The sequence below is a fragment of the Prosopis cineraria genome, unplaced genomic scaffold (assembly GCF_029017545.1).
Source record: "Prosopis cineraria cultivar Desert tree isolate PC_DT_omini unplaced genomic scaffold, ASM2901754v1 PC3, whole genome shotgun sequence".
Lineage (NCBI taxonomy): Eukaryota > Viridiplantae > Streptophyta > Magnoliopsida > Fabales > Fabaceae > Prosopis > Prosopis cineraria.
In genome coordinates, this window is record NW_026555334.1 from 27,531,793 (window position 1) to 27,542,969 (window position 11,177).

Sequence of the window (11,177 nt, forward strand, 5' to 3'; positions counted from 1 at the left end):
TTCATTTGTATAGCTCTACTTGAAATTATTTATAATATTATTTGGGAATTGATGAGAATCAATTGTGAATTTTAATTTTTTTTTGCTATCAATATACAAATAAACTATTTAGAAAATCAAGTAAATACATTTTAAATTATTTGTAATGTTAATTAAGAATTTGCAAAAATCAATTCTGAATTATAAGCCAATTAATTATAATTTTTTTACTATCAATATATAAATAAATCACTTAAAAAATTTACTAAATATATTTGAGATTATTTATAATGTTAGCTAAAAATTTATGAAATTTAATTGTGAATCAAAAATCAATTGGATATAATTTTTTGCTATTACTTGAAATATTAATAAAAGATAGTTAAAAAATTTTGTAATATTAATTAAAAATTTGCCAAAATTTATTATGAATTTCAAGTAAATAAAAAAGATAATTTATTATAAATAAGGTAGAATTTAAATAATTTAGGGTCATTAATTGTTATTAATATTTTTATGGGTTCATAATTGTCATTGTCCCGCAACAATAACTATAATGATGATTAAGTTTCAAATTCCAGGACCACCACACGCAGCATTAACCGTCTAAACTAATCAAACTCAGACTTGAACCGCGAACTCCTTCAACTACTGTGCAAAAGAGGGCGGGAGAGAGGAGGGGAGAGAGACGTTCCTTCCGACATTTTCTCTCTTCTTGAAGAAAACTCTTCTTCGCATTCAGATCCTTCCCTCACCCCCTCTCTCTAGGTTCCTGTTGTTCGTGTTTTTGATCGTTCTCTGACACATCCTGTCAAATCGGACGCTTCAAATCCGCGGGTGATTGATTTTTTTTTTTTTTCCTTTCTAAATCTTCGGGTTACTGCCACTTCATCTGCTTCTGAACTTCAGAATCCAATGCGCCTTGTTTCTCAATCATATCAATCGGTTTTTTTCAGTTTTAAGCCAGTTACTTCGCATCGAGAATGGTGGTTCCGGGGCCAATTACTCCTGGGCAGGTGTGTGATATTTTATTAGATGGATGATGAATCCAAATTTGTAGTTGAAGCATGGATTATTTGTAGTGGATGTATAATAGTTCTTGCCATGCAATGCTGGTGATTTTGTGATCTGCTGGCGTCTGTTTTACTGCATCTAATAGTTAACTACTAGTGGGCTTATAGTTGGCCAATAAAACAGTGGGCTTATCAAAGCGGAGCTATTAGATGCTGGGCAGTGGGCATAGAAATGATACTGCAACGATACGCATGAAAAGTGACTAAAACTCGTTATTAAGGTGGCAGAAACAATATTATACAAGTCGAGCAACTGACTCTGCCTTGGGCCATACGAATGTTCCAATGTGGCATTTGAAGGTCTCTTCAATCTTCATGAATCATAACCTTGAGCAATAAGATAAACCCCTTGCATGTCTGGGATTACCAGACTGAATTGAATCGAATGACTGAAATTTATGTAAGGTTTAAGTAAACAAACTTTTATGTAGGTTAGTTATAGTTATGTTGTTCAGTATGAGTTGATCTGAGCCCACGTGAGGAGTCACATGTCAGATAAAGTTGGATTTAATAAAGTAGAATGATATAAGTCTTAAGGTCAGGATTTAGTGTCCTACTCTTCGCCGTTTCTCCTCTTAAATATTGACATTGATTAAAATTTCAATTTCAAATTTCAAATGGTTTTGTCTGAGTAGATAAGAATGGGCTTCATCGCCTTTGCATTTTACTATTATTTTATTTTTATGCCACTCGTTTCAGTGCAAAATTCTTCTTTTCCTGACTTTAGTTTTGCCTGTACGAATAAAATTTTTATATTCACTGATAAAGCTTTACTAACTGTGCCCCAGGTGTCTTTCGTGCTGGGTTTTATTCCGGTTTTTGTTGCATGGATATATTCAGAGTACTTGGAGTATAAGAGAACATTGTCTCCTCCTAAGACGTAAGTTTCTTATATTAGTAATATGCTACATTTTATCTATATGGCTGTATGCATCTTGATGATATCTATGATTGGAAATACGTCTCGAAGACGATGATCTTCTTACATTTGCTAGTCTAAGTTGATCTAAGTCCATGAACTCTTGAATGCATCTGAGGTTAACACTAGAAAAATACACTTGAAAATGTGGAAAAACGTCAGTGTGAAAAGCAATCCTTATCAATCTTATGGCAAATAGTACAATTAGGCCATTTGGCTGATAAATTTGAATAAAATAACCCTTAACGATTTTTCCATAATGATGTTTCTTTTCTCAATTTTGTTTCCAGATGTTGTTATGATTTTGTTGTTATATCCCTTCCTTTTAAAATTTTCTCTATAGAAATATAATTTCAGTCTGGACTGGTATCTTTTTTGGAAGTTTATGGACGGGTTACTTTATGTTGCTCACAAACTGTTTAAAAACGTGAAAGGATCTTGATTCTTTATTGTATCTTGAAAATTAAGTGTGTCTACAAACTCTATATATAAGGTGTTTTTTAGAAATTTATTTTATCCCCAAATATAAGGGTGTCATAATATTTTTGAATAATTAGACAATTTTGCCTTTGTCTTGAAAAAAGGGAAGATGTATTCATTGTGTACTTTACTCACCACTATTGTGACATTAATTGACATTATTAGGGGCAAAATTGAAAAATTATTGTGATTTTAACTAAATAAACTTTTATTGATACGCGAGATTCAGTTAAAAATACATTATATATAGGGACAGAGGGAGTATAAATTTGAGAGTCAGTTGAGGATGGTTATTCTACAATTGATAACTGTGGTCATTCTACAGTCATTCAGATACCAGTGATGTTGATGAATTGGGCAAAGGTACGAAGGAAGATGATCAGGCTGCTTTGCTGGAAGCAGAGCGTGTGAGATCAGCATCTGCAAAATTCAAAGCTTCATCCAACAAATTGAACGTCAATAGGTTGTATTCTACTAAATGCAATGTCATGGTTGTTATACCCTTTGTGTTTTATTCATTTTTCCTACAAAGTAGTTCCTTATGTACTTGACTTGTCTAGATTTTTTATTATGGATGGCTCTTTCTTGCTGGAGAATCGAGCAACTTTGAGGGCAATGTATGTTTTTTGAGGTAGATCATTCAAATACTGTTTGTTGGATGTATTTGATACTTACAATTCCATTCCATATAGGTCTGAATTTGGTTTAATTCTGCTTTATTTCTACTTATGTGACCGCACAAACTTACTGGGAGATTCTACTAAGGTATCCTTATTCTACTTTCAGTTTCCAAGATTTTGGCATTGACCTACAATTGAAATATTGTTATTACGTGAAGAGATCCCCATTTTTGGAATGTCATAATCTATTAGCTACTTGGTTTTTATTGGCTTCTTCATAGTAATAGTTTATCTCACAGTTTTCACTTTTATTGGCATTTTTTTTTTTTTTTGCTATGATGTTTTTTATGAAGTATTCATCTGTAGTTGTTGTCCTTTCCAGATTTGTGTCCTGGAAGTGATACCTTTCTTTTTATTGCTATTGTCATATACTCAACTGGAAGTTTTATGCAAAGACTACTCCAATTTGAACTTCAACACCTTGATTGTTATTTTTTACTAGCATAATCTTTAGCATTTAGGTTTGTGCACTATTCATGAATTCATGGTCTGATACTCTTTTTCACATAACCGTTGGTTGTTAGAACGGTGTTTTCTCATTAAACATGTGAGACATAGGGACAAACAGGCTTGACTTGGGAACAGAAACTTGCACTGGATATATGAATATTTTCCTAAATGACCAGTTACTTGCTATATTTATGATTTACTTATTGGCAAGCATGAATAAATAATTTTCATTTTGTGTCTTTTTACTTCTTTTTCTTCCCTTTTTATAGAGTTACAGTCGGGATCTTTTCCTTTTCCTCTACCTCCTCCTCATTATAGCTTCAGCCATGACCTCTTTGAAGAAGCACAGTGACAAATCAGCATTTTCTGGCAGAAGCATACTTTACCTTAATAGGCATCAAACAGAGGAGTGGAAAGGATGGATGCAGGTTGGTGCTTTCTTCGGGCTTATGTTTGAACTTGTAGCTTGTTATCAACAGATACTAACTTTGTATAAATTTTATAATTTTAGTAACCATTACTTGATTTTTGTTCTTAATTTTTGTTTTGGTATTTATATAATTTTTATAGGGGATGTTTTCTATTTTTGAATAGGATTTTTCTCATGTTTGTTGGGTACCTTTATGGCATAGATGGTAGCTGATGCTTGGAAAAAGCTGTGTACCTATTGGATGATTGCTTTAAAAATAGTGGTTTTCAGTGACTGAAATAAAAATTATGCTCATCAAAATTTGTATATACTCAACCTTTGCCAGCTTGATGTATATTGCTTCCAAAATTTCTTCTTTATAATGTTTTAATGTCTTTAACGTGCATTCCTCATTTTTTGTTCATGAGAGCATTTATATTTCGGTTCTGTTTATTCAGGTCCTCTTTCTTATGTACCATTATTTTGCTGCAATGGAGATATACAATGCAATACGTGTTTTCATAGCCGCATATGTCTGGACGACTGGATTTGGCAACTTCTCCTATTATTATGTCCGAAAAGATTTTAGCCTTGCACGCTTTGCTCAGGTCACATAAAATTCTGCATTTTTTTTGTTGCATTTTTTCTTTGTCTGCTTTCTACTTCTCCTGACCCCTTGTTTTTTTGTTGAAACATGATTCTGATTTAGTAGTCTTCCGTGCAGATGATATGGCGGCTTAATTTTTTGGTTGCCTTCTGTTCTGTTGTGCTTAACAATGACTATATGCTTTATTATATATGTCCAATGCACACCCTTTTCACTCTGATGGTGTATGGAGCACTTGGCGTTTTTAACAAATATAATGAGAAAAGCTCGGTTATGAATGCAAAGATTCTCGCATGCTTTCTTGTGGTGATCTTGATTTGGGAAATCCCTGGAGTCTTTGACATTTTATGGAGTCCATTTGCTTTCTTTTTAGGTCAGTAAATCTGCCATAGTTGGAGTTATTTATTTTTGGTATGACTTTGGTCATGCCTTTTTCCACCTTTGTTAGCAAGTTATAATAGAGGAGTTTGTCAGTTGGTTGCATTTGGTAATCTCTGTCGCATGAGTACTCCACTAAGTTGCAATACTCAACTACATTTTTGGCGGGTTTAGACTCAGCATTTACTTTGCCTCAAAAATTGCAGGCTGCCTCTTGTTGAATGTAATGCTTGCCAAAAAGATGAAAAAGTTATGCCATATATTTTTGTACCATAGATCCTCCCAGTGTTTGTGTATACTTCTCAATATAACGTAGTGTGTTGTCAACTTTCAAGTTGACGTGATATGTATGATGGAGGTTTGGGTGCTTGTTACAAATTGCGTCTTTATGTGGCAGGGTATACTGATCCTGCAAAACCAGATCTCCCTCGAATGCACGAATGGCATTTCAGATCTGGGCTTGATCGCTACATCTGGATAATTGGAATGATTTATGCCTATTTCCATCCAACCGTAATCTCTTGCGCTGGTTTGAGTATTGGATCTTGTTTTATGATAAAAATTAGGTCTTGTAACTTACAAATAATTTCTTCGATATTAGGTTGAGAAATGGATGGAAAAGTTGGAAGAGTGTGAAACCAAGAGGAAAATCACAATCAAACAGGCATTGTTTCAGTTTCTTCATTGGTGATTTCCACAGCCTCAAATTGTCGTTCTCTTTCAATGTTTTTATCTGGTTATATTTTTATGTAGACCAGAGCGACAAGTAAGATCTCATTTTAGTGGTTTCCTTTTTAGGTTGGATATTTATGGTATGAATATATATACAAGCTGGATAAGATAACATACAACAAGTTTCACCCTTACACTTCATGGATTCCAATTACGTGAGCATGCTTCTTTTTTTTGTTTTTTTTTTAAATTTCCCTTTTGTAAGTTTTTTGGGTTTTTCTTTCATTTTATTTTTACAGGAATTACATCCAAGAAGAGTATGGGTGGCGTGTAATTTTTTTTTAAGTCTTTTTGTTAGTAACCTGCTTTTTTTCGGCTTTTCAGTGTTTACATTTGCTTGCGGAATTTCACTCAGCAGTTTCGCAGTTTCTCTTTGACCCTCTTTGCGTATGTGTTCTTTACTTTGTTGCTGAAATTCTCTTCAGGGTGGTTTTACATGAGTTGATGCGTACATTTATCATGTTTTTGCTTCTTCTTAATATACACTATTTTGTTTATGCCATTAGGTGGCTGGGCAAGATAACTTTGGAGACTTACATTTCACAGTTCCATATCTGGTTGAGGTTTGTAAGCATATTAAAGACATTTTTTTGTCCATTTGCTTCCTATTAGCCTCCTTTATATGTTATAATCAAGCAAATGCATGGGTGTGCGTTCTTTTTTTTTTTTTTTTCTGTTATACTATAATGGCATCCATGTTTTTGATGAAACAAACAGTTCTTCACAACTATACGAATAATGTAATGGATTGGAAACAAAGTTTGAGGTTGAGGTAGCACGTAGTTGAACTTTGCGCTATTTTTCCCTTGACTCTTCTCTTAGTATGCATCATGGTTTTTTAACTGATCAAATTGCTGATGAAATGGTTGATTTTGTATCTTTATTATCATGGCTAAAATGCACGATTCGTAAGCACCATAATCAATTTCAAGTGCTTACAGCTCAATTATTCAAGTCAAATTTCACTAGATTTGCAGGTCATAACTTGTTTGAACAGTGGCCATCGTTGGTCATGGTTCAAGAGACAGGGAAATCTCGAGGTGCCATGTGTAGAAATATGTCGAAGTGGATATTTCTTTTTTATTGCTGAGTGTGTTGTCTTTGTTGTTTCACTAGATAGATCAGATTGGCAAAAATAACAATGAAAAAAATTTATTTGGCTGATCATTCCCTTCTGCGCACAGATCAAACATGCCCAATGGACAACCCAAGTGGCTTCTTTCTATCATACCGGGCTATCCTCTGCTAAACTTTATGCTTACAACTGCTATATACACCTTGGTAATGATATTTTCTCTCGACTTCTTCATTTTTGTCAATTTTTGTTCTGTTGTTTGACTTATAATCTTCGGAAAAATCATAATAAGTTGCAGTACGCTGCTATCTTGAAATGCTTGGCAGATGTCCTATCGACTTTTTGACTTAACAAACATGCTCAAGTCAGTGTTCATACCAACAAAAGACGATAGACGGCTGCTGCAAAATTTTCTCAGTGGAATTGTGATTTCCCTTTCTTTGTATTGCATTTCGCTGGTTCTGCTTCAGATTCTCGATCAGTGATGGTAAGCTTTTATTTGCCTCGTAAAGGGTTTATGGTAAAACCCTGTAATTTTTTAAGCTGCTTACAGCAAATATGTATCTTTTTGACAGGGTTGAAAATCCAAGACATTAAAGACAGGTCCCTTCATTCAAGCCAAAAGAAAAGTAGATGGATTAAAATAAGGATAAGTGGAAATGTAAAGTGTCATACTCGTATCATTCTTTGATACCGCATCAGACATAAAAATGGATGAATCGTGGTGGTTAGAAAAGGAAGGGGGTGAACCCCATCGTTAGTTCAAATCAATCTTCCATGCATATGATAGTTGTTACATTGCACGTAAAGAGAGATACATCTAGGGAAGTGTTAGAAATTCTGCGTTTCCTTGGAAGAAATTCAAGATTTAGTTACCGGTTTATATTCTGTTGTACATCATTTGTACATTATTGGAACAACAGTTGCACTTTTTCATTGTGTTTGCTTGGAAGAAATTCAAGATTTAGTTAATGATTTATATTCTGCAGTACATCATTTTGTACATTTTTGTAACAACATTTGCACTTTCATTGTGTTTGCTTACAAGAAATTCAAGATTTAGTTAACGGTTTATATTCTGCAGTACATCATTCTGTACATTTTTGTAACAACATTTGCACTTTTTCATTGTGTTTGCTTGGAAGAAATTCAAGATTTAGTTAGTGGTTTGTATTCTGTGGAACGACATTTGTTCATTTTTGTAACAGTTTCACTTTTTCAGTAGCCAGAAGTCTCAATATAGTTTGGCTTTTTAGTTAAATAATATTCTTGTGAGATTCAAATACGCAATAAGAAAAATGCTCATATTTGGAGCCTATTTGGTTATTGGAAAGGATGAAAATAGAATGAAATAAAGAAATAAAGATAAAAATTACTAAATTATCCTTCCTCTTATAATAAGCATGATAAAACCTATCCCACAAATATAAGAATCACTACACCTTTCACAAACTTTATGAATCATGACTCACAATCTCATAAATTAAATTACTTTATCTCCTCATTAACATGATTAACCTATTTTCTCTTCATATGTTAATCATTTTATTTTTGTCTTTATTTCTTTATTCTATTTCACTCTTATTCTTTTTAACAATCAAACGGGTGTTTAGTGCTTGACAATGTACAAGATTGTCTCCAAAGAAAAAACACACATACATGGTTAAAAAAAAAAAAAATCTTGAGAGAACCATAAAATAATGTGACTGCATATTGCTATTTAAATATGCTATACATATGTATACGTACGTACGTACGTATGATTAAGTAACCCTGTATTATCGGAATATGTGTATCATTTCAATGCTGATGAGAAGATGGTGATCCCTTCAAGTCAATTAGAAGACACTTGCACACAAATAAAATATATATATATATATATATATATATTCTTGAGATAACCATAAAATAATGTAACTATATATTTATATTTAAATATGCTCTATGTGTGTGCGCGTGGCGCGTGCGTGCATACATGTGTGATTAGGTAAAGTTGTGTTATCAGAAGATGTGTATTATCTCAACGTTTGAGAAGACGGTGATCGTTCAAGTCCATTAGTTCAGTCACACGCTGTTGATTCCTTCCTTGATATCATCAGGACATAAAAACGAGCATTGACAATTAGTTAATTACAAATTCATATGAGGTTATATTTGGATAGGTGAACTTAAGTTGAGAATTTAGATTTAAAATTTCATATTTAAAATCTCACCTTTGAAATTCATAGATTTTATTTGTTTGGATGATATAAAAAATTTCAAATTATAATATTAAAATCTTTTTGTTTGGATCTAAAATAAAATTTTAAATTTTAAATTCTATATTTAAATTTAAAAGAAACTTGGAAGATTGATCAAATTCAACGATTCGAATGGCTAACTTTTAATGGGATTAAACAAACAAAGCTAACTGGCATTGAGGCATCGGTGATGAACGAGGCGGGAACCACCGGACCGAACCTTCGCGAATACAGGGACGGGATGGCCAACTTTCACTAGGACCAAACCAATCACAACTAACGGGACTAGACGATCAACATCCACTAGGATTAGACCTGTAGGGATGATGGGGACCAGATGGCCAACTTCCATTGTGATTGGATTGAGAGGGATAATGGGGACCAGACGGTTAACTTTCACTGAGACTGGACCAATGGCTACGATGGGGACCCGACGGTTGACTTCCATCGGCACCATATTTGATCGACAATGATGGCGACGGCGACTAGACGAAAGGTGATGGCAAAAGATGTAGGCCATCTGATGCTTACCCGGTGGAAGTTGGACTTTCGATCCTCATTATCGCCATTGGTACGATCCCAATAGAAGCCGACCTTCTAGTCCCCATTTTCGTCATGGGTCTGGTGTTGGTGGAAGCCGACTGTCCAATCCCCGTCAGTTCAGTGCCAGTGGATGACGGCCATTCGGTCCTAGTCATTGTCGTTGATTCGATGCTAGTGGAAGCCGGCCGTCCAGTCCCTGTTATCGTCGTTGGTCCAGTGCTGGTGGAAGTCAGCCATTTGGTCCCTGTCATCATTGTCGGTGGTGCTAGTGAAGCCGGCCGTCCGGTCCCCATCATCACTGTCGATTCGGTGCCAGTAGATGTCAGTTATCTAGTCCCCATCGTTGCCGTCGATTTTATCTCGATGGAAGTCAGCCTTTTTGTCCCTATCTTCGCTGTCATTTTGGTCTCGGTGGAAGTCAGCCTTTCAGTCTCCTCTTCACCGTTAATCCAATCCTGGTGGAAGTCGGCCTTCCGGTCCCCTTCTTCACTGTCAATCCAGTCTCGGTGGAAATCAGCCTTCCAATCCCTATGGAAGTCGGCCTTCTTGTCTTGATCAATAGTGGCAGCTTGTTTCTGTGAACTTTGGTCGTTCAATCCAATTACCATTAGTAAGTTGATCAAACTTTCATGTGTTTAGGTCAAAGTACAAAAGAACTTAAGTTAGGATTTAAAATAATAGGAGTTCAAAAAGGATTTTAAATTATAAAGAAATTAAGAAAGAACTTGAATTTAGATTTAGGTCAAATCAAAATTCATACATCTTTAATTATTCAAATAATGAATTTGGTTCAAATCTAAATCTATATTTATCCAAACATAGCATTAACGTTTTTGAGGTGTGTGAGATTGTTTATGTTTTTATGAATAAGTTGTCTATAAATTTTACGTTATAGTCAAACATATATAAATTTTCCTAAATTTAATTAATTATTTTTACTAACTGTGGTAAGATAGCATCATCAGTCATTAAGGTATATCCAATCGAAAGGCAAATTTCAATTATTTGCATCGAGTGGTCCCCTCCACCACTAGCTATGGATGCAATTCATGACTTCATCTTTTTGAGGGCCTAACTGATCCACGTAATGGGTTGGATTCATATTTTTACCTCTGATCGATGTATGGTGTAATGTGGGTACACGTCTGAGGTTAAAACTCTACATTACAAATGTACTTGCTCTGTTCTTTTTTATAAGATTTATTCTAAGAGTTTTTTATGTTTCAAAATATAATATCTATTAGGATAAAGTATAAATTTAACCATGTATTATTTTTTCAGGAACATTTGACAGCCTAAACTATAAGTAGTGTAAAATAAATTTTCAAATTTCAAAAACAAATCATTCAGTAGCCCACCGTTAATTTCAGTCGATGGAAGTTATGTGGGGCCCACAATGACACATAACACTCTACGAGTACTCCACCTCAACATGTGTAAAGGTGTAAATTTAACTATAAACTATTTTTCAAGAAGAACTAGGTAGACTATATTATAAAAAGTGGACAATCCAACATATTCCCATCAATTTTGACTAAAGACTATTTACTTTTAGACGTATGAGACCCACAATACATTAATCTTTTTAATTTTCTTGCCTCCATTCTCAGTC

At 34.2% G+C, this 11,177-nt stretch overlaps 1 protein-coding gene across 1 annotated transcript; it reads left to right on the plus strand.

Annotated features, from left to right (window-relative positions):
* The first annotated feature begins 628 nt into the window (after positions 1–628).
* Positions 629–7,761, plus strand: LOC129306654 (protein REDUCED WALL ACETYLATION 1). Its single transcript, XM_054947351.1, is given in 18 exon segments — positions 629–816; positions 936–995; positions 1,841–1,932; positions 2,777–2,914; positions 3,012–3,068; positions 3,144–3,216; positions 3,851–4,009; positions 4,449–4,598; positions 4,715–4,970; positions 5,373–5,488; positions 5,577–5,631; positions 5,634–5,662; positions 5,774–5,862; positions 6,032–6,094; positions 6,214–6,270; positions 6,892–6,988; positions 7,109–7,269; positions 7,358–7,761. Coding segments are annotated over 16 exon segments (1,623 nt in total). The 5' UTR covers positions 629–816; positions 936–962; the 3' UTR covers positions 7,268–7,269; positions 7,358–7,761.
* Positions 7,762–11,177: the final 3,416 nt, after the last annotated feature.